The 21202-nt window shown below is 45.3% G+C and overlaps 1 protein-coding gene and 1 long non-coding RNA gene across 10 annotated transcripts; one reads left to right on the forward strand and one right to left on the reverse strand.

Annotated features, from left to right (window-relative positions):
- Positions 1 to 1358: 1358 nt before the first annotated feature.
- LOC123080255 (uncharacterized) lies at positions 1359 to 4137 on the reverse strand. 8 transcript variants are annotated; one of them, XR_006438274.1, is made up of 7 exons: positions 3879 to 4137; positions 3634 to 3793; positions 3146 to 3287; positions 2848 to 2911; positions 2236 to 2759; positions 1909 to 2148; positions 1359 to 1837 (listed from the first exon to the last, which is right to left on the reverse strand). It is a non-coding gene; the product is annotated as an uncharacterized lncRNA (long non-coding RNA). The 8 variants fall into 8 exon arrangements; XR_006438269.1 differs by having other exon boundaries at positions 3634 to 3784; positions 3855 to 4125; XR_006438271.1 differs by having other exon boundaries at positions 3855 to 4095.
- A 3724-nt stretch (positions 4138 to 7861) lies between these two features.
- Positions 7862 to 9322, forward strand: LOC123075224 (heterogeneous nuclear ribonucleoprotein A2 homolog 1). Of its 2 annotated transcripts, none has more exons than XM_044497886.1 (2): positions 7862 to 8049; positions 8316 to 9322. In XM_044497886.1, exon 2 carries the CDS (start codon positions 8362 to 8364, stop codon positions 8989 to 8991), a length of 630 nt encoding a protein of 209 aa, XP_044353821.1. In that variant the 5' UTR covers positions 7862 to 8049; positions 8316 to 8361; the 3' UTR covers positions 8992 to 9322. The 2 variants fall into 2 exon arrangements, with proteins under 2 accessions (XP_044353821.1, XP_044353820.1); XM_044497885.1 differs by having other exon boundaries at positions 8020 to 8198.
- Positions 9323 to 21202: the final 11880 nt, after the last annotated feature.

Here is a 21202-nt window from a genome sequence, read left to right on the forward strand (position 1 = left end):
GAAAGTTGTTCGGAGTCCCGGATGAGATCCCGGACGTCACGAGGAGTTCCGGAATGGTCCGGAGGTAAAGATTTATATATGGGAAGTCCTATTTTGGCCACCGGAAAATGTTCGGGATTTTTCGGTATTGTACCGGGAAGGTTCTAGAAGGTTCCGAAGTGGGGCCCACCTGCATGGGGGACCCACATGAACGTGGGTAGTGGGGGCAAGGCCCCACACCCCTGGTCAAGGCGCACCAAGATCCCACCTTAGAAGGAATAAGATCATATCCCGAAGGGATAAGATCAAGATCCCTAAAAAAGGGGGATAACAATCGGTGGGGAAGGGAAATGATGGGATTTCTTTCCCCCACCTTTGCCAACGCCCCAATGGACTTGGAGGGCAAGAAACCAGCCCCCTCCACCCCTATATATAGTGGGGAGGCGCATGGGAGCAGCACCCCAAGCCCTGGCGCCTCCCTCCCTCCCGTGACACCTCTCCTCCTCCCGCTTGCGCTTGGCGAAGCCCTGCTGGAATCCCGCTACTTCCACCACCACGCCGTCGTGCTGCTGGATCTCCATCAACTTCTCCTCCCCCTTGCTGGATCAAGAAGGAGGAGACGTCCGCTGCTCCGTACGTGTGTTGAACGCGGAGGTGCCGTCCGTTCGGCGCTAGGATCATCGGTGATTTGGATCACGACGAGTACGACTCCATCAACCCCGTTCTCTTGAACGCTTCCGCTCGCGATCTACAAGGGTATGTAGATGCACTCCTCCCCTCTCGTTGCTAGCATCTCCTAGATTGATCTTGGTGACACGTAGGAAAATTTTGAATTTCTGCTACGTTTCCCAACAAGGATTGGGTTGTGCAATTTGGGGGTCGTCACACAAGATAAGATATGTGCATCTGTGCAAGTAGCAGTTGGATTAGTTGCACATTTTTGATACCTTGTGCGAGCTTAAGTGCCATTTCCGTGAAAATCATATTCTGAGCCCGTGCTCAGATGCTCCCTATATCATAGCCATGCAGCTTCATGGGGATTCGAGCCACAACATGTATTACAAGGAGTATTCCGTTCGTATCTCTATCAAGAAAAGGGGGCACCCCAGTCATTATGTCGGGCAGTTGGCATACCGGCAAGGACGGAACAGAATTTCAGTTCATGGTCCAGCGCCTTTTCTGGGCCTCCCTGAGCTGCCAGCCTGCCACCCACGGACGTCCCTACAAACGAAGCCCAATGTGCTCGGTAAGCTCATACCACAAGCACACACCCCTTCTTATTATGCTGCAACTCCGTCAGCCCCTTACACTGCACCCAAGTTCAAATTTTGGAAAACGCATTCACTGCACTAGCTATCCCAATTTTGAACCGCAACCCAGACCCAAAGCAGAGGCACTGTACTTTCATAAATATCTCCCCGGCAGCTGCTGCCAGGCACACGAGCTTACCCATGGTAATCATGTCTGAACAAATGACACTTATCAGTGCATACGGCATCGTGACATGCAGTCAATTTTTTTCCAAAGTCCGAACAGATGGCAAACTAAATTAATGCCACAACATTACCGGAATTCAACTACAGTCTACAGAGGAACAAGCGTGGAGCAGAGCTCACCGAACACACTAGAAAATCCTCAAATCAAATCGCCACAATACACAAATGCACTTCAGAACAGAGGCCCTCCAAGAGGCCTGGTGTGGTGCAGGTGTACCGGCAGTGACCTTCAAGGCTGCTGTTCCTGCATCTTCCAGGCTTCCAAGCTGCTATTCTTGCATCTTACCCTGCTCAGCGGTGACCGGTGGCACAACCCAGTGAACTCGCGGCCGTAGTGCACAATGTACACGCCACTGTCCTCCCTGCAGTAACAATAATTATTTTACCATTTGTTGACTATTTTCATAATAAGTCAGATAATTAGTTGTTTCACCTTTCACATGACAACATAGCATGCCTGTGTGTTCAAAATGCCCACACTCGCACTCAAATTGGGAACCTCTGTCCTTACTCATGAACTCATACACCACCCTGCTCAATCTCTCTCGCTTTGAAGCATTATTGTGGGTTGTCAGATACTGTCGACCTTTCTCAAGCTCAGTGACATGGCTCTTGGGTACAACTTGCTCGCATGTCTCTCGATCTCAAGGTTTGTACTCCTCACAACACCACCCTGGAAAAAGCAAAGAAAAGATTGTCAGTATGTGTGGCAGAAAACAAAACCCTCGAATATTGATCATACTCAATTGCATAAACCTACAATCATAGTTTTTTTCTCCTCATAGCTCTCCTCTCTCTCCCTGTCAAACTGAAGTCTCATATACTGCTTGACAAACATGTGCATCGGGCTGGCTGGCGGCACGCATATCTTCAGCATATGGTTCACCCTCTCACTCCATTGGGTGCTTGTCATCTTCGCCATACTAGGAGGGGCAAATATGGCCCATTTTGCCAGTTCATGTGCTACATAGCCCAGAACAGAACACGCCCTTGAAATAAGGCTTCGCCCACTTTTCTCTTATATCATAAATCTGTGTCATGTACAGGTGCTGCCTGAGGTTATATTTATCAAGCAACATAGCCCAGACTGACTTGAACTCATCTACAGATATACTGTCAGCATGTGGTTCGCCATTTTATGGAACTCAGCTCTGAACTTGTTCTTCTTTGTGCACAGTGTCCTCATGCACCCCTTAGCCTTCTTCAAGATGTGCCACTTGCACTACATATGCACAGTTTGTGGAAAAATCCGGCTGATTGCCACCTCCATTGCTCTGTTTTGATCTGTAATAACAACAAACAGTAACTCAGCTTCCAGGGATTACCAGCAAGTAAGAGTTTTTATGCTTCGCAACAGTAAGCCCATACATACCAGTCAAAATTGTCATAGGAACCGATCCTCCCAACATTCTTAGGAACTCAGCCTCACGCTTCCCCTGACAAAAATCAAAAAAGTGATGACACATCAGCTCACTCAAAGCCATTTTTCCGAACCAAAACTGCACGAAAAAGAAACCCACACATAGTATCTCGTACGACAGAACTAAGCGAACAACCACACACTATCTCATGCGTCGACTTGGTTCTTCCTGCATTCAGTCGGCTTTTCCCATATCTAATACCGAATCCAACTTCTCATGAATACAGGCTGTAGAAGTCGTATGGCTCACCAATGAACCGAAACTTGTTCCTATTTCTGGTTTAATCACACTCTTCGCCAGTTCCTCGTCAAACTTCCGTATCGATTGCTCCAGTGCGCTCATCCATGAAGCGCACAAAGTTCTGTCCGGCGGTGCATTCCTTAGTCTTAACCTGTAGCAATAATGCTTCGTCCAGTTAATTGACACAAAACTGGTGTGCTGCAGACAGTAGAGTTTTCTCAGGAAATCGTGAACTGCTTTTTCAAAACATTTAATCCATGCACTCCTGATATGCAGCCTGGTTCGCGGCAACGTTTCTCTTATCTGAAATTCGAAACACCTTACGACATCTAACTACCTGAAACACACCAAAACCAAATACCCGCTCCCATGATTTCAAATTAACTAAATATATTGTTTGGCGAATCAGCATCAGAGTCCTTGAACTTAACTAGTAGCTGTCTACAAATGCGCTCAAATTCAATATACAATCAGACCATGGGGACGAGACGGCTCACCTTTTGGTCCATCCAGGTGCCTCCCGATTAACCAGATTCACCATTTGAATCCTCCGGGCCAAGAGCGCCAACCTCCCCCCTGGGCAGCAGCCTCAGCGGCATCGGATCCGGGTGCTCAAGGTTATCGGCGAACTCTTCCCGAAGTGGGAACCTACGGACGCTGGAGTTCAAGAAAAGGTCTGTGAATCAATAGAGGGGCGGCGGAAAAAAAAAGAGCTTACTTGACCACCAGATCGAGCACGAACTCGATGCCGCCCTCGATCCACCACGTCGCCGTTCTCCTCCATCCCACCACGCCGCCAGCCGTCCTCGATGCCGCCCTCGTTCCCTCGAGATCCAAGAGCAACCCCGCAATGACGGGGGCACGACGATGGGATGACGGCTCTGGATTTCCATGGTCCCTGGACTAACGACCTGTGCCATGGCATAGCCCATCCCCGTGACGGAGCCGTCCGCGGACCCACGCACGGCAACGCACGCCCATGCCGAAAAGGCCCACCTACGACACTGTGCACCGCGTATTCGCTACCGTATCTTCCTTTTCGGCGGGCCTAAACTGCCGCGCCAACTGGACTTCCTCACATCCCGATGGCTCAACAGACGACCAAGATTTAGGGTGCAGCTGAGCCTGGGCACATTTCCGTCCTTTTTTCCATTTTACTATGTTAGAACATCGAAAGAATCCATGTTGTCGCTCTCGTTTCCAACTTGCAACAAGCCAACAATTACTGGTGAACTGTGATACATTAAGTATGGTAACTATGCAATCGCTGTTCTTAGTACTGGTGTCTCCCTGCAACTCCAGCTCATCGTTATCGATCCATCGATCTCATGACGCCCAACCAATCCACTAAGATCCTGTTGGAACCTGATAGCTAGGATATTACTCCCTCATCTATTTTGAAACGGAGGGAGTAAATTCTTGGCTCTTGGCAAACTCCTCTTCCTAGGATAGCTAGCTGTTTCATTCCAGCTTCCTAAAAAACATACTGAATTCTGGATGTACATCTACTCCTCCTGTTTCAGTTTATAAGTCCTGCGCGTATACCTAGATTGTCAATTTTATCACCCTAATATAAATTATATAACACAAAAATTATACCGTTTGAAAATAGAACATCTGAAGTTTATATTGATATGTTTTTTGTAATATATGACTTGTATTAGGTTGGTCAAATTGACGACCTAGGGATACGCGCACGCCCTGTAAACTGAGAGAGAGGGAGCATCTTTATTTCGCTCTGAAGAATAAGGATTGACCACTGATCTTGGAAAGGCCGCAAAATACATATAGCTGTGATCTGCACGATCGTGATTTACCACACTAATGTATGCGCAAGTGCATATTAACTAACCTCATATGTCAGCACTACTACTGCCGCTGCTAGCCCTACTACTTTCTGGTCTATCTACTCCGTGAAAATTCGGTACCTGACTTCTGGTGAACTAAGATTTTTTTTTGCGGGAAATAGAAATTCTCATTACTCAAGGTGGCAATTCAGCCATCACCAAGTTTACAACGGCATCTGTCCCTGAATGGAACCATACAGCAGTACCGGGTGTGCGACGACCATAAGACGCAAGTTCATGACTCACTTTATTCTGAGAACGACTACAATGAGAAAAATGGACCTTCCGTCCCTCCGTCGCCGCCAGTCTTTTGATATCCTGCACGAGGCTGCGATGGACAGAGCGATCAATCGAAGCGGCCGTGCACATGGCCACCGCCTCCATAGAGTCCATCTCGACGACGATCGGCCGGTTGGTCCTGTGCAGCGCCAAGTCCAGCCCCTCCTTACACGCCTCAAGTTCAGCTGCAAGAGCGTTATCACATGCTCGGAGCTCCCTGCATGTCGTGAAGATGATCTGCCCAAGTTCATCACGGAGGATCATCCCTCCACCTGCTGCACCTGTCGCCGGGTCATAGCTCCCGTCGGTGTTCAGTTTGGTGCTCGCCCTCCCAGGTGGTACCCATCTCCTGTCCTCCTTCGGAGCCGCTCGAGCAGCGGAGCGCTGCTGAGGCCCTAGGACGACCATCTGCCGTGAAAATTCGGTACCTGACTTCTGGTGAACTAAGATTAATCTACTACAAATCAGTTTGGCTCCACCTACACGTGATTAAGGACTAAAGATCACGCTAACTTGCTACTTTCTCAGTCCTCGTATTTTACATCAAACTTTGATCGTAGATTCGACTAGCAAAATATAAAGTACTCCTAAAAAATTACTATATTGCTAGATTCATATCCAAAAAAGATTTCAATGATACCACTTTTATTGCATACATAACCTATATTTTGTTGTACAAATTTATGGTCAAAATTTGACACGACATATGGACATGACTAATGAATCCAGACAGGTGAACTATGCGTGAGCAAGTTTTGTTATACGTACGTAGACTTAGCCACACTTTCCAGCCCAAGAATGTCTAGTGTGTTGATTACTGTATATCTGTTCCTGTTATCAAGAGACAAAAGGCACATACAAGTATAATACCTGCCAATTGGTTTACAAAAATGTTGAACTAATACAAAAGTGTGTTTGCAAAAAAAAAAAGTAAGTCTATTTCACTTGCTTAGGGGGGGGGGGGGGGGGGGGGGGGGGTAACATAACCCAGTACCAGTTGTAGGTGTCTTCCCCTACAACTTTTCTTGCAAAAAATTAATGTTAACTAATATGGTGCAAGTGCATGTAAGTTAAACTGAAGATGTCGCCATAATGTCACCTAGGTGTAGCTGGTGGAGATGCGATCTAGCTAGCGATAAGTCCCTGTGAAAAATGTGAGAGTATATATATGACTATTGACTAATTCACTGATCCAGTCTGAGTCACGCTGAATCGGATGATGGCTCGGTTAAGATTTTCTCACGTACAAGAGGCGAAATTTCCGTCCAAAAGCTTTCCTGATCTTCTCTCTTGTCGCGATCTCTCCCGGCACTGAGCTGATGTAATGAGCCTGTGTGTCTTTTGCATGCATACGGCACCCAGCCTCCAGACGTACGTCTTTGCTTGCGTACACTGCTGGTATTTAATTACCAGAACGTCCGTTGATTACTTGTCGGATTGTCTGCTAATGTTTCAAGACCTTCCCATCTCTGTGAAAAGCTTGCTTGCAAGCTGGAGGTGACAGATAGCTGGCTGTCTGATAGCCCAGACTTCCTAGTTGAGAGCTTTGCGAGCTGATTGTAATACAATTTTGATTTACTACTAATAAAGTCCCTGATTCGACGCAAAAAAAAATATTACTTGTCGGATAAGGGGTGACTATTTCTCTTTCAGTCACTTTTTTCTCCACCTTCAAACTGGGATCCAGCGGCTGGAGTTAATCCTGTTCTTCCCAGCCAAACCCTAAACCCTAACCACCTGCAGCAGTGAGCTTCTTGACTCTCCTCCGGCTGCAATGCCACGGCGAGCCGTTCCATCCCTGGCGAGATCCTCGAGTGCCCTCATAGTCGCGTCGTCTCCGTCTCCGCTGAGCTCTTGACTGCTTCATCAAGGACGTCGCAGCAAGCCGTGTCGCTCCCGTATCGGCCTCCGCATCAATTTGCTCTCATTAGCGAAATCGACCGAACGTGCAAGAGAGAGAGAGAGAGAGAGAGAGAGAGAGAGAGAGATGGCTGATTAATAGCGAATACGCTTGGATAAACTTGTCAAATAATTTTTGATGAATCTAAAGCTCAATTTGGAAGACTTATATCATGAGGGATTTCCTCATGTAATGTGAGTAAGTTGACCCCATTTTTCTAGCTAGAGAGCACGAAAGAGGTACTCCACTACTTCTGGTTCTAGACCACGACAGTGGAGTATTCTTTACTGCTGGAGTAGTATAATTTACTTGATTAGTTAGATATTTAACAGGCCAGCAGGTAATGGCGAGGCTAATGGGATAAGGATGAGTGTAGGAGTGGTCAGTGACCATAGATAGGTTGCAACTTGCAAGGTGCAGTACTTACCACATAGTGATAGTGACATACACCACCCATGCTGCCACACATACCGGTCCATAATACACCACATACGGCGAAGATCTATCGCCCTGCCCACTGTGAATTAAAAATAATGGATGAATTAACTACAACATTTGAAGCTTCGTGTATGGTTCCTACATGTATGCAAGTCTTCTAAGTAGCTCCTTCCACTTGGCAACTAGTGTTGATGATGCTCTTTAATTTAGCTGCGTACGTACCCTTCAGGACGTCATTAACCCACATGCACGCAGTTACAAGGGAAAATGAGGTTAGGTTCTCTGAGGAAGTAATCAAAAGAGCACTTCTTTTATTGCACAAACGATGACCTCTGTTGGATAGACACAGTTGGCTTGAACGGTTGTGCCACTATATAAACGGTGCCTGCAGGCTCAAGGCTACATACCAGGCTTGAGAAGTGCAAGGCCAGCATCCACTTTATTGTCTGGTATGCTCCAAAAGCTAGCCTCCTCCTTGATTGTTTTTCCACTTTGTGTTCACTTTTCACTGTGCTGGTTTAGCTAAATATCTTCATAATATCTACCAACTGTTCATCAGCAGTTGGTTAGCTTCAGTAATTAGAAGTCCTAAGATGTAGTAAGTACCAGTAGAGTTTTCTTAACTGATTTCAGAAGTTTTGTGTGTGTTGCTCGACCGCTTTCCGTCCGATCGATGCATGATTCCTCGATCTAATTGAAGTTCATTTTGGTGTAGCATAGCAGGGATAAGAAGAGGAATTAAGCCCCAAGAGTTGGAGGCGATGTCGTGGTGGAGGTCCAAGCCGCACTTCAGCGCCGACAGCCAGGACTCGAGCTCCAACGACGCGTACCGCGGAGGCAAGGACCGCTCGCCGTCGCGTCGCAAGAAGTCCGACGACGACGAGGAGGAGTACCGCCCATACGCAGGCTACGGCGCCAACACCAACCGCGGCGGGGCCAACGAAGGCGGTGGCGGCGGCGGCGGCTACAACGGTGGTTACGGCGGCGGGGGCGGCGGCTACAACAACGGCTACGGCGGCGGTGGCTCGTACAGCAACGGCAACGGCGGTATCACGCCCTACAACGGCGGCGGCGGTGGCTACAACAGCAACTCTTCCTACGGAAACGGCGGCGGTGGGTACAACAACTCTTCTTACGGCAACGGCAACGGCGGCGACGGGTACAACAACGCTCCCAGCTGGGCATCCCAGGACACCGGCGGCCGGACGCCGATGTACATAAACACCAGGGAGGTCCACGTCTATGGGGCGCCGCAGAACGACGACGACTACAACGGCGACCAGAAGAGGCGTGGTGGCGGCGGCGGCGGGGGCAGCGGGTTCTTCGGTCCGGCCTTCCATGCCGTCGGCCATTTCGTCGATCGTAGGTTCGGCCTCGACGACAGGAACTGATCGATCACGCCCATATATATGGCTGATTGCGCTGGCCATGCAGATAGGCATGGATGCTGACGACGATCGAGTACTACACTACTACTACGTGCTGTTATGTGTCTTGGATAGTTTCCAAGTGTACCAGTGATGATGTCCTTCAGTTCTGCGCAGTGATGTGTGTGTGTGGTTTGTGTTGCATCGTGTACAACATGATTTTATCACGCAGATGTTGTATATGTATATATGTACGCAACTTAATTACTTCTTGTTCTCTCTCTCAAAAAAAAAAACTTGGTTACTTCTTGTAATTGCATGCAGATACATATGGCAACTTATGGTTTTGTTGTAATGATGTGGTCCTCTTTTTTTATCTTATGGCAATCAAAAAGTCTATCTAAGTACTGTATTGACATATTAAGTCGAAAAGCAAAATTTCTTGTATAATGAAATATTTTTATTTGTCAGATGTAGAAGCACCAAAATTTCTATATTGGGCTCTCTTCCTTGTTTCCTTTTCATTTCATTCCATTCAATTTGCTTGCCTCCTCCAGGGGCTTATGATGAGCATATATTGGAGTTTATCATATCATTCCAAGATCTTATTCTATTTCATATTGTGTACCGGAATTTATAACCCACCTAATTTCAGCCAAAAATCCTTTCTCAGGGTGTCATTTCTTGATGTGGACTCCAATAGTTGCTTCCATGCTGAGTGTAATTCACATGTCCTTCGTAAAAATCCTACTACGAGAACCAACCGCTGCCTTGGATGGCTAGAGCTTACGGGTGCAAGTTCGCCCACCTGTGTTTGATCGGCGGGGAGGTCTCTTTTCTACCTTTAACCACATTTTATAGTTTGTCATATACAACCACAATAGCCCAAAACTTATTGGAAAAATAATCAATATTAGCAAAAGACTCCCCGTCAATTGCTGCAAGATATAAATATACACGGTGTTTAGACATGTCACAGTCCTCAGGATGTAATTCTGATGATTGCTTTACATATAAATATCATAGTAAATGCAATACAAAGAAACGAAAGATACTTTTAATTTCACCAATCAACAAGAACACTGTATGCCTGCATAGATAGTCAAAGTTTAAAGATATTCTTGGATGCTTTCTATATGAGCTTTATATACTTTGGAATGAATGTAGTACATTCATGTACGTACATAAAATCCCATATATACATATTCCTCATTTACCAAAGATCCACAGAAAAATAGTCAGTGGTTAACAATAATACACATAATTCCTTTAATACCGTCTTCCCCGGTTCTCCATACATAGCATGATAGATTTGAAGGCAAAAACATGGACGTGGGATCTGATAAATTTATGCATATGGCGCAGATGTCAATTGGAACAATTTAATTGACTCTTGTTAGTTTCCATATATTTGTTTATTAGAAAAAATAGCCAGAGACGCTCCTATTGATTGTTATATAATTCCTATTAACTAAGGGAGATCCTAAGATTACATGTTTACTCCTAATTAAGAATCTAGTAAACAATGCAATTAAAATATATGTGATGCAGTTGATTCAACTGCATTTTCCTGCAGTTGACAACATTGCATTTGATTCAACTGTATTCTTTCGTGCAATTAACAATGCATCGCGGTTTTGAACCATGTATTTCAATTACACTTTTCAACCGCATAGCGTTTTTACTGTATTTTCTCAATTGCATCATGTTTGTAAAACATAGTTTACTTTTTTTTTGACATGAAACATTGTTTACTACTCCGTTCGTCCCATAATACGGAGGGAGTAGTTAAAAAAATGGAAATAATTTATTGTGAAGTCCTGTCCTTGATAAATAAACTGCAAGTGTCTTTCGATGAGTGTACGTAGCGTTCACAAAGAAAGGTTACAACCGCATAGGGGAGAGGCTGGGCCAAAGAGTGCAACGCCGGTCAAGAAGCTTAAGCTAGGAGCTGCTCTACAAAGAGCCGGATTGACCCCTAGACGAAAGCTGAAGGACCACACAGCTCTTCCGGTGAGCTAAAGACATCAGACTTCAGAAGAATATAAATCAGCAGGCCAAATGCATCTTGATTTGACTGAGATTTTGAAGTAGGTCCATGCATGATCCAAGCACCTTCTTGACCACCTTATCTTCCTGACTGGACCGGTCTCCTCCCTAAGCGCGCATGCATGCGTGACTGTGTCAGCATGTTTGTCAGTTTTGCCTTTGAATTGCTCGGCCGGTCAAGTTGGGTGCCACGTCTTTGCACACTTGTGGACTGGACGCTTCCTTATCTTCAGAATGATGTACGCTCAAAACAAAATGGATTGTTCGTTCTAGCTCGTAACAGCCCACGTGCACTACGTACCTGCCGTTGACCGAGCGTGGGTCTACTTTAGCGCTGTACAATCCTATCCATCCAATATTGTACGTACCCCCTCTGCTTACAATATCGTGTCTATGGTGGTCCAAAATAATGCTGATTTAAATACAAGGTGATGCAAATTCGAAGCCGCTCAAAATAAGGGGACCGGTGCGCAAGCAGTCATGGGCGATCTAAGCAGTGACGATGGTCCCACAGATTGCAACGCGGGACAAAAGATTAGGGGGCGTGTTGGGAAGGATGGTCAAAGCTCGCTCTCTTATCATTTTTCTTGTCATGATTAATATTTTGGTGTTTGTCTGAATGGTTATTTTAGCATGCCAATGCACGTTTGCCCACTAACTTTTTTTAACACAGTACAAGCGCAAGCGCTCATATATACGCGCCTACACTCATCTCTATGAACGCACACACGCACACCCTGCCCCTATGAGCACCTACAAGAGACTGGGCCGGCATATCATCTTGAGATTTTACGATACGCGCATAACACCTTTTTTGTAGGTGAACTTGACCAAAATTTGGACAACACAATAATCAGGGTCAACAAGTTTTTTTACTCAAATCTGATTTATATATTTTTTTGATAAAGAAATCTGATTTATATTAGATCAATTGAATTTTAGATACAACCTGATATAGGGTACCCGTACTCATATATACAAAAATGACCCTAAATAAAAGGGATATTGCAACTAGAATTATGTGCCCCATTGCCGGCGCCGCAACTTTGTCGTCGTTGCACCACCATATCTCGCTGACAATCAACAACATCGAGAGATCCAACTATTGAAGTACCTGCAAAGACCTCTAGAGGAACAAATCTCGTTGAATTGTCTCAATAGTAGAGCATTGCGTACAATTGAGATTGGCAACCGCACCAAACATATCTGTATGGTAGGGGGTCACCCCAATCTTGGAAGGCATCCGCTATCGCCAGACCAACCAGATGATCTTGTTCACAAAGACTTGATAAGAGGTTGTTAAAGAAGTTGCAACTGACAATGCACATGGAGCCGTGCCATCACATGACACATATAACCAACCCGACATCCATGATGAAAAACGGATATGTAGACTTCCAGGCTCCTCCACAAGGATCACTAAGATGGGATTGGAGCTAGAGTTGTTTTTTTTTTCATGATGGTGTTGTCATCACCGTCGGAGCGACGTTAGTGTGACTACACAAAAGACAAGACATAAGAATCCCTCTCCTCCACCTCTCGGTGCCGAAGTGACACCTTAAGGCATAGAGGAGAGGATATTGATCTTGGTCAAGGAGTTAACAAGGCGAAAAAGATAAGAATACCAAGTCAAAGAGGCAAGAAGAATGAAAGAAGCCTAAGTGAAATTTCAAGGCCCAAGCATGGATGCACATCAAGATGGAGGGATGAGAACATTGCCTACAATTGACTCGGTCCCAAATACCAACGCCTACGCATGAGGGTTTCCTTGGAGAGGAGCAGCAGTCGCTGCCGCCAGAGATACTTTACTTTTGGTCACCACCCCTCATGCTGCCATCTTGGCACTGAGAGGGGGGAGGGGACCTTGGATATTCAAGAATTTTGTATTCTTCATTGGCGTCTAGTGGTGATCTTAGTTTTTTTTCTGAATAAAGTTACTTCTGGTGATGTCATGATTGTAGGGAGGTTCGTGTCATTGCATATCTGATTATTCGGATCTGATGTGTATTATATTGTGTCAAGCTATTTTTGTTGGCTTAGATTCTTTGTGGAGTTGATATATTTCCTCAACACCATGGTGAATATCTTTTGTTTCGATGACCTGCACTTCTAGGCGAAGGGGATCATCCCTGGCCAAGTACTTTCATAGTAGATTCTTGAATCTCTTGCTAAGCATTGGCTCTACAATAAGAAACACTTTCGATTAAGTATAGTTTCCTCTGCAATCTTGTGGGAATTATAAACCGATAAAAACACACACAAAAAAGAAATGAAGAAAAACAATTGAAACCGGAAAGAAACAAATAAAACCAACAAAGGAAAAGAACAGAAAACCAATGGAAACAGTGAAATCCAAGAAAAAATAAAGAAAAAAAACCAAAAAAGATATAAAACCCAAAGAAAAACGAAGGGGAAAAGGGAAAAGTAACAAACGAACAGCGAAAACCATGGAAAAACAAAAAACAGAGAAAACCAAAGAAAGCATGAAAGAAGCAAGGAAAATCGAAAGAAAAGACAGAATGATGAAAAAGATAAAGAAAAAAGCAGTAGACAACCGGACCAAACAAACAAACAGCAAAAGCGAGCGAACGAGAAGCCAATGGAAAAAGAAACATCGAAACGGGCCAGTCCAGGAACGACGGGAGAGTAAAAACCCTTCAAACGAGACGAGCTTCCATCTCGTTACAGGCGAGATAGCTCTCGTATCCCTCTTCTCGGCCGCGAAGAACACGCGAGAGACTAGGGTTTCTCATGTTTGTTTATTATAAGTCGCCGCCGCCCGCTCGCCTCTTCTCGATTCCCCCGTTCGTCGCCGAAAAATAGAGCAGGCTACTCACCGCCGTCGTCGTCGTCGTCCTGGAAACGAATCCGATTTGCGTGATGCCGATGATGCAGGGCAAGAAGAGGAGAAGGGCGAATAAGCACGCCGCGGCGGCGAGACCGAGAACTCGAGCTCGGCCTACTCTCGTTCGTTCGGGGAATGAGAAGAAGCAGAAGGCCTCTTCTGAGCCTAGCGAGACTGCCACGGCGAAGCAGCCGATATACCTTGTGGTGGAGCACGGACTCGACGAGCCCACCCACTCCGTCATCGAGGTCGCCGCGGGCGGCGCCACACGCCGACTGATCAGATCCAGCAAACACGGCATGTCGTTCACGGCGGTGGGGACGGCGTACGGGCCCCGGATCGCGGGCCTCGGCCTGGACCGAACCACCCTCTACGACCCTAAGGCCTCCGCCGAGTACATCGCCCCCCGCCGAGTACATCGCCCCCCGCCTCGTCTACTCCAAGATGCATCCCGTCCTGATCGCGCACGGCTGCAAGCTCCACGCGCTCTCCCGCCGCCCCTCCGTCGTGCCGGGGCGGGACTTCATGCCATGGTTCCATGTCCTCGACCTCAACGACGTCGGGGATGATCTCGGGTGGCGCCAGCTGCCGCCGCCGCCAATCTTCCCGTGCCTCATCAACCCGCTGGAGTACCGCGACCGGATCAAGGTTCGCGTCTCCGCCTACGCGGTTGTTGGCTCCCACATCCTGCTCTCCGTAGAACAAGACAAGGGTACGGGCACCTGCGCCTTCGACGTGGACGCCGAGCAGTGGGTGTTAGAATTATTGATATTAAGACCATCTTTTATATCCAATAATTTTTAGGAAAATCCCATAAGCCCATGTGGCACGTTCATGCATGACAAGAAAGAAGCTAAATATTTGCGCTAATGGAAAATGAAACTGAATGGTGGTGAATGGTGACATTCATCTCCTCATTGATGGCATCAATATTTTGGTTCCAATTTCATTTCTTCATTAGTACATTGGTTTGTTCATACCGTGCGTGCTAGTATATTTTGTCATGCAAGAACTTGAAACGATTTGCGTGGGAGATGAAACTGACCACTTAATAGGATTTTTAGTGCGTCTGTTTCTCCTCTCCTTAATGAGAATTAGTGTGTCCATTTCAGTTTCATCTCATTACTCCTATAAGAGGTCGCTCCTCTTCCCAACGAGACACAACTCTTCGCATTGTTCCAGAGAATTGCACCGCCTATCTCTTTCCCATCTCGCTTCCTGGCGTGCACCGGAGAGTGAGACAGCAGGCCTCCGAAATCTCGCCTCTTGTGATCCGGTATGGGAGACGGGTGATCAGGTTTTTGGGGAGCGTCCTTGCGCGACTGCTGGATTCTTGTTCATCGTGGCTGCGAACGGTGACATCACCGACGACGAGTTCCCCAACGACGACTTCTTCCCCGACGTCAACGACCTCTTCAGCGACATGACGATCGGGACATCTGCACCTTCTGCTACTGCGTCGTATGTCATCTTATCCTCACTGTTAGGGCTAGCATTTGGTTTATTGCTAGTAGCGATTGACATGGATATGATGCATTTTGCTTATGTTTTCGATTACATGACTAGTCTCAACGAAATGTTGTTAGTTTCTAGTTTCATCACTATTTTGCTATTCATGTTTTATCCACTATTTTTCTGGATTAAACTATATGGGAAAATGCCTACTTATTCAACAATCCAAAAACCTGATATGTGTAGGCAATTTTCTCCTATTGCTTTTGCTGCAACTCTCAAGCCCGCACCATTTGAGGGCGTGAACTATAAGAGGTGGCGTGCGAGGGCAGTTCTTTGGCTTACCACCATGAACTGTTTTCACGCCTCTAAAGGCAAGCCAGAGGGAGAGCTGACTGCTGAGCAGGAGCAAGCTTTCCAGGCTACAGACACCCTCTTTAGAGGTGCTGTCTTGAGTGTTCTTGGCGACAAGATTGTCGATCCATTCATGACCATCATGGTCGGTAAAGATATGTGGGATGCGCTCGAAGCCAAGTTTGGAGTCGCGGACGCAAGAAGTGAGTTGTATATCATGGAACAGTACCATGACTACAAGATGACTGATGACCGCTCCGTTGTTGAGCAGGCTCATGAGATTCAGTCACTCACTAAAGAACTTGAGCATCTCAATTGTGTGTTACCGGACAAATTCATTACCGGAGGCATCATTCCAAGCTTCCACCTTCGTGGAGGAATTTTGCTACCTCTCTGAAGCATAAGAGGCAAGAATTTACTGTTGTCAATCTAATTGGCACTCTTGATGTGGAAGAGAAGGCGAGGGCAAAAGACACACGTGCTCGTTTCTATGAGGGGAATACTAGTGCCAATTTGGTACAAAAGAGAAATTTCCAAAACCACAAACCCAAGAACAAAAATAATTGTGTGGGCAAAGGAAAATTTGATGGCAAGTACAAAGCCCCACAACCTGTCAACTTCAAGAAGAAGAAGGATACTTATAAGAAGAAAGGAAAGTGCCATGTATGTGGCAATGAAGAGCATTGAGCTTCATCCTGCAAGGACCGCTGGGACATGCGTCAGAATGAGAACAATAGTAAGACCGCTAATGTTGTTATTGGCGATGTTGACATGAAAGATGTCGGGTATGGTAAATTTCCTACCATTCTTTCAGTATGTCATTCTCCAGATTGGTGGATTGACACCGGTGCCAATGTACATGTGTGTTCTGACATAAACATGTTTTCTTCTTATCAGGTCACGAGAACTACACCCGTGCTGATGGGAAATGGGACACATGCTTCTGTTCATGGTGTTGGTACGGTCGATCTGAAGTTTACTTCGGGAAAGATCGTGCGACTGAAGAACATGCAACATGTCCCTACTATAAATAAAAATCTCGTCAGCGGTTCTCGTTTGTGTCGAGATGGTTATAAATTGGTATTTGAGTCCAATAAGGTTGTAGTATCTAAGTGTGGACAATTTGTTGGGAAAGGCTATGACAGCGGAGGCTTGTTCTGCTTATCTTTGTCAGACTTTTGCACTAAAGTTATTAATCATATTTGCAGTGAAACCGAATCAAATGTTTGGCATTCACGACTTTGTCATATTAACTTTGGTGTCATGACACGGCTAGCAAATTTGAGTTTAATCCCGAAATTCACAATTGTCAAAGGTTCTAAGTGCCAAGTTTGTTGGCAAGCAAAGCAACCTCGCAAGTCTCATACGACTGCTGAGGCGAGGAATTTGTCACCACTTGAACTCATATATTCAGATCTTTGCGAGATGAATGGTGTGTTGACAAAAGGTGGAAAAAGATATTTCATGATTCTAATCGATGACTCTACTAGATATTGCATGATATATTTGTTGAAAACAAAAGATGAGGCTTTGCACTACTTTAAAATCTATAAAGCCGAAACGGAGAATCAACTCGATCGAAAAATCAAAAGGCTTAGGTCGGATCGCGGTGGAGAGTATTTTTCCAACGAGTTCAATTTATTTTGTGAGGAACATGGTATAATACATGAGAGGACACCTCCCTATTCCCCCAGTCAAACGGGGTTGCCGAACGAAAGAACCGAACTCTAACTGATTTGGTTAATGCGATGTTAGATACAGCGGGACTTTCCAAGGAATGGTGGGGGAGGCTTTGATGACTGCAAGTCATGTCCTAAATAGAGTTCCCACAAAGAACAAAGAGATTACCCCGTTCGAAGAATGGGAAAGGAAAAGGCTTAGGCCCTGTTTGGTTCGGCTGTGGATTTCTAAAAGCAGCTGTGAAAAAGCAGCTGTGGAAAAACAGCTGTGGAAAATCTGATGTGAAAAAGATGTAGGTCATTTGGCAAACCAGCTGATACAGCTTTTTCAGATTTTGGCCCACAGCGGAATCAGATTTTGGAAAGAACGTCCTGGGCTGCTTCCGCTTTTGGTTCAGATTTTGGCAGCGGATTTCTGGAATCAGATTCTGCTGGGTTCGCCCTTTGGTTCAGATTCTGCTGCACGGCAGCGGAATCCATCGATAAAAGCTGAACCAAACAGGGCCTTAAACTTTCCTACTTACGACCTTGGGGTTGTTTGGCGAAGGTCAATGTACCAATTACCAAGAAGCGTAAGCTTGGGCCAAAAACAGTTGATTGCATTTTCCTGGGTTATGCTTTCCATAGCATTGGCTATAGATTTCTAGTGGTGAAATCTGAGGTACTTGACATGAATGTTGGTACAATCATGGAGTCGAATGATGCGACTTTCTTTGAGGATATGCCTAGCTCATCTAGTCAGAGGTCAGAGACAACTCCCAGACCTACTGTTCCATTGGAACATTCCGAGAAGAAACACATAGATATTCATGAGGAGGATGACAATGAAGCTCCTAGAAGGAGCAAGAGACAAAGGACCACAAAGTCATTTGGTGAAGATTTCATTGTGTATCTCGTGAATGATACTCCCACTTCTATTTCAGAAGCTTATTCATCTCCTGATGCTGACTACTGGAAAGAAGTTGTGCATAGCGAGATGGATTCCATCATGGCGAATGGGACATGGGAGATCACTAATCGTCCTTATGGGTGTAAAGCTGTAGGGTGTAAGTGGGTGTTTAAGAAAAAGCTTAGGCCCGATGGTACAATTGAAAAGTACAAGGCGCGACTTGTAGCCAAGGGATATACCAAAAAAGAAGGTGAAGATTTCTTTGATACTTATGCGCCTGTGGCCATTTTGACCACCATTCGAGTACTGCTCTCATTGGCTGCCTCACACAATCTTCTCGTTCATCAAATGGACGTTAAGACAGCTTTCCTAAATGGAGAGTTGGAGGAGGAAATTTACATGGAACAACCCGATGGTTTTGTAGTAGATGGTCATGAAGGAAAAGTGTGTAAATTGTTGAAATCTTTGTATGGTTTGAAACAAGCACCTAAGCAATGGCATGAGAAGTTCAAGAGAACTTTGACATCTACGGGCTTTGTTGCAAACGAAGCCAACAAGTGTGTGTACTATCACCATGGTGGGGGCGAGGGAGTTATATTATGTTTGTATGTTGATGACATACTTATATTTGGAACAAATCTCAAGGTTATTCAGGAAGTGAAAGATTTTCTGAATCAAAACTTTGAGATGAAAGACCTTGGAGTAGCTGATGTTATCTTGAACATCAAGCTTTTAAGAGGTGGTGATGGTGGGATCACTCTCTTGCAGTCTCACTATGTGGAGAAGATTCTGGATCGCTTTGGATATTCAGATTGCAAGCCTTCTCCGACACCTTATGATCCGAGTGTTTTGATTCGGAAGAACGAAGGAGAAACAAAGGATCAATTGAGATATTCTCAAATCATTGGCTCGCTTATGTATTTAGCTAGTGCTACGAGGCCTGACATCTCATTTTCTGTGAGTAAACTAAGCCAATTCGTTTCAAACCCGGGAGATGTTCATTGGCATGCACTTGAGAGAATAATGCGCTATCTAAGAGGTACTGCGAGTTATGGACTTCACTATACCAGGTATCCAAGAGTACTTGAAGGTTATAGTGATGCAAATTGGATATCTGATGCTGATGAGCTTAAAGCCACAAGTGGTTATGTGTTTACACTTGGTGGTGCAGCTGTTTCCTGGAAGTCTTGCAAGCAGACCATCTTAACAAGGTCAACAATGGAAGCAGAACTCACAGTGTTAGACATGGCAACAGTTGAAGCAGAATGGCTTCGAGAACTTTTGATGGACTTGCCGGTGGTTGAAAAACCAATACCAGCTATTCTTATGAATTGTGATAATCAAAATGTGATCGTCAAGGTAAACAGTTCTAAAGATAATAAGAAGTCATCAAGACACGTGAGAAGGAGACTGAAATCTGTCAGGTTCATGTGAAACTCCGGAGTTATAGCATTGGACTATATAAACACATCGAAGAATCTGGCAGACCCCTTCACAAAGGGTTTATCACGAGATGGGATTGAGACCCACTATATAAGTTGTTCATGGTGGCAACCCATTCTTTGTGATCGGAGATACCGTGAATTAGAATTGGCGAGACAAGCTTTTGGATAACTTAGAGGAGAATATTTATTTTATAAAGATCTACTCCATTATGATGTAGTTCTCTCCTTATCTGTATGGTAGGCTGATATTTATCTGAATGTGTTCTGAATGGCTTGGGTAGGCAAAGATGTTGTCCTACAGAACATCTAGAAAGAACACACCTATATGAGTTAGGCTGTTAAACGTCGCAGTCTGTGAGAGTTGGGTGCTCTCTAATAAACTCATGAAGAGGCCCCGGAGTATGACGTATATGCTCCTACCCGCGGGAAAGTTTTTCAGCGGTCTAGTATCGGTCAAGTATTTTACGCGAAACTTGTTTGCACAAAACTTGCAGTTCAAGGCACTGTCCACTGTTCAAGTTGTGAACGAGTGTAGCGTGGAGTTCTAGGTGGAAGTTCAACTTAACAGTCTCCATCGAAATACTGGTATATAAACAATGTTTCGGAACCTTATGCAAACTTGATGTGCCTCTGGGATCTGGTGGGGGATTGTTAGAATTATTGATATTAAGACCATCTTTTATATCCAATAATTTCTAGGAAAATCCCATAGGCCCATGTGGCAAGTTCATGGATGATAAGAAAGAAGCTAAAATATTTGCCCTAATGGAAAATGAAACTGAATGGTGGTGAATGGTGACATTCATCTCCTCATTGATGGCATCAATACTTTGGTTTCAGTTTCATTTCTTCATTAGTACATTGGTTTGTTCATACCGTGCGTGCTAGTATATTTTGTCATGCAAGAACTTGAAACAATTTGCCCACTAATGGGAGATGAAACTGACCACTTAATAGGATTTTTAGTGCGTTTGTTTCTCCTCTCCTTAATGAGAATTAGTGCGTCCATTTCAGTTTCATCTCATTACTCCTATAAGAGGTCGCTCCTCTTTCCAACGAGACACAACTCTTCGCATTGTTCCAGAGAATTGCACCGCCTATCTCTTTCCCATCTCGCTTCCTGGCGTGCACCGGAGAGTGAGACAGCAGGCCTCCGAAACCTCGCCTCTTGTGATCCGGTACGGGAGACGGGTGATCGGGTTTTTGGGGAGCGTCCTTGCGCGACTGCTGGATTCTTGTTCATCGTGGCTGCGAACGGCGACATCACCGACGACGAGTTCCCCAATGACGACTTCTTCCCCGATGTCAACGACCTCTTCAGCGACATGACGATCGGGACATCTGCACCTTCTGCTACTGCGTCGTATGTCATCTTATCCTCACTGTTAGGGCTAGCATTTGGTTTATTGCTAGTAGCGATTGACATGGATATGATGCATTTTGCTTATGTTTTCGATTACATGACTAGTCTCAATGAAATGTTGTTAGTTTCTAGTTTCATCACTATTTTGCTATTCATGTT

This window comes from Triticum aestivum, chromosome 3D (assembly GCF_018294505.1).
Source record: "Triticum aestivum cultivar Chinese Spring chromosome 3D, IWGSC CS RefSeq v2.1, whole genome shotgun sequence".
NCBI classification, from domain to species: Eukaryota; Viridiplantae; Streptophyta; class Magnoliopsida; order Poales; family Poaceae; genus Triticum; species Triticum aestivum.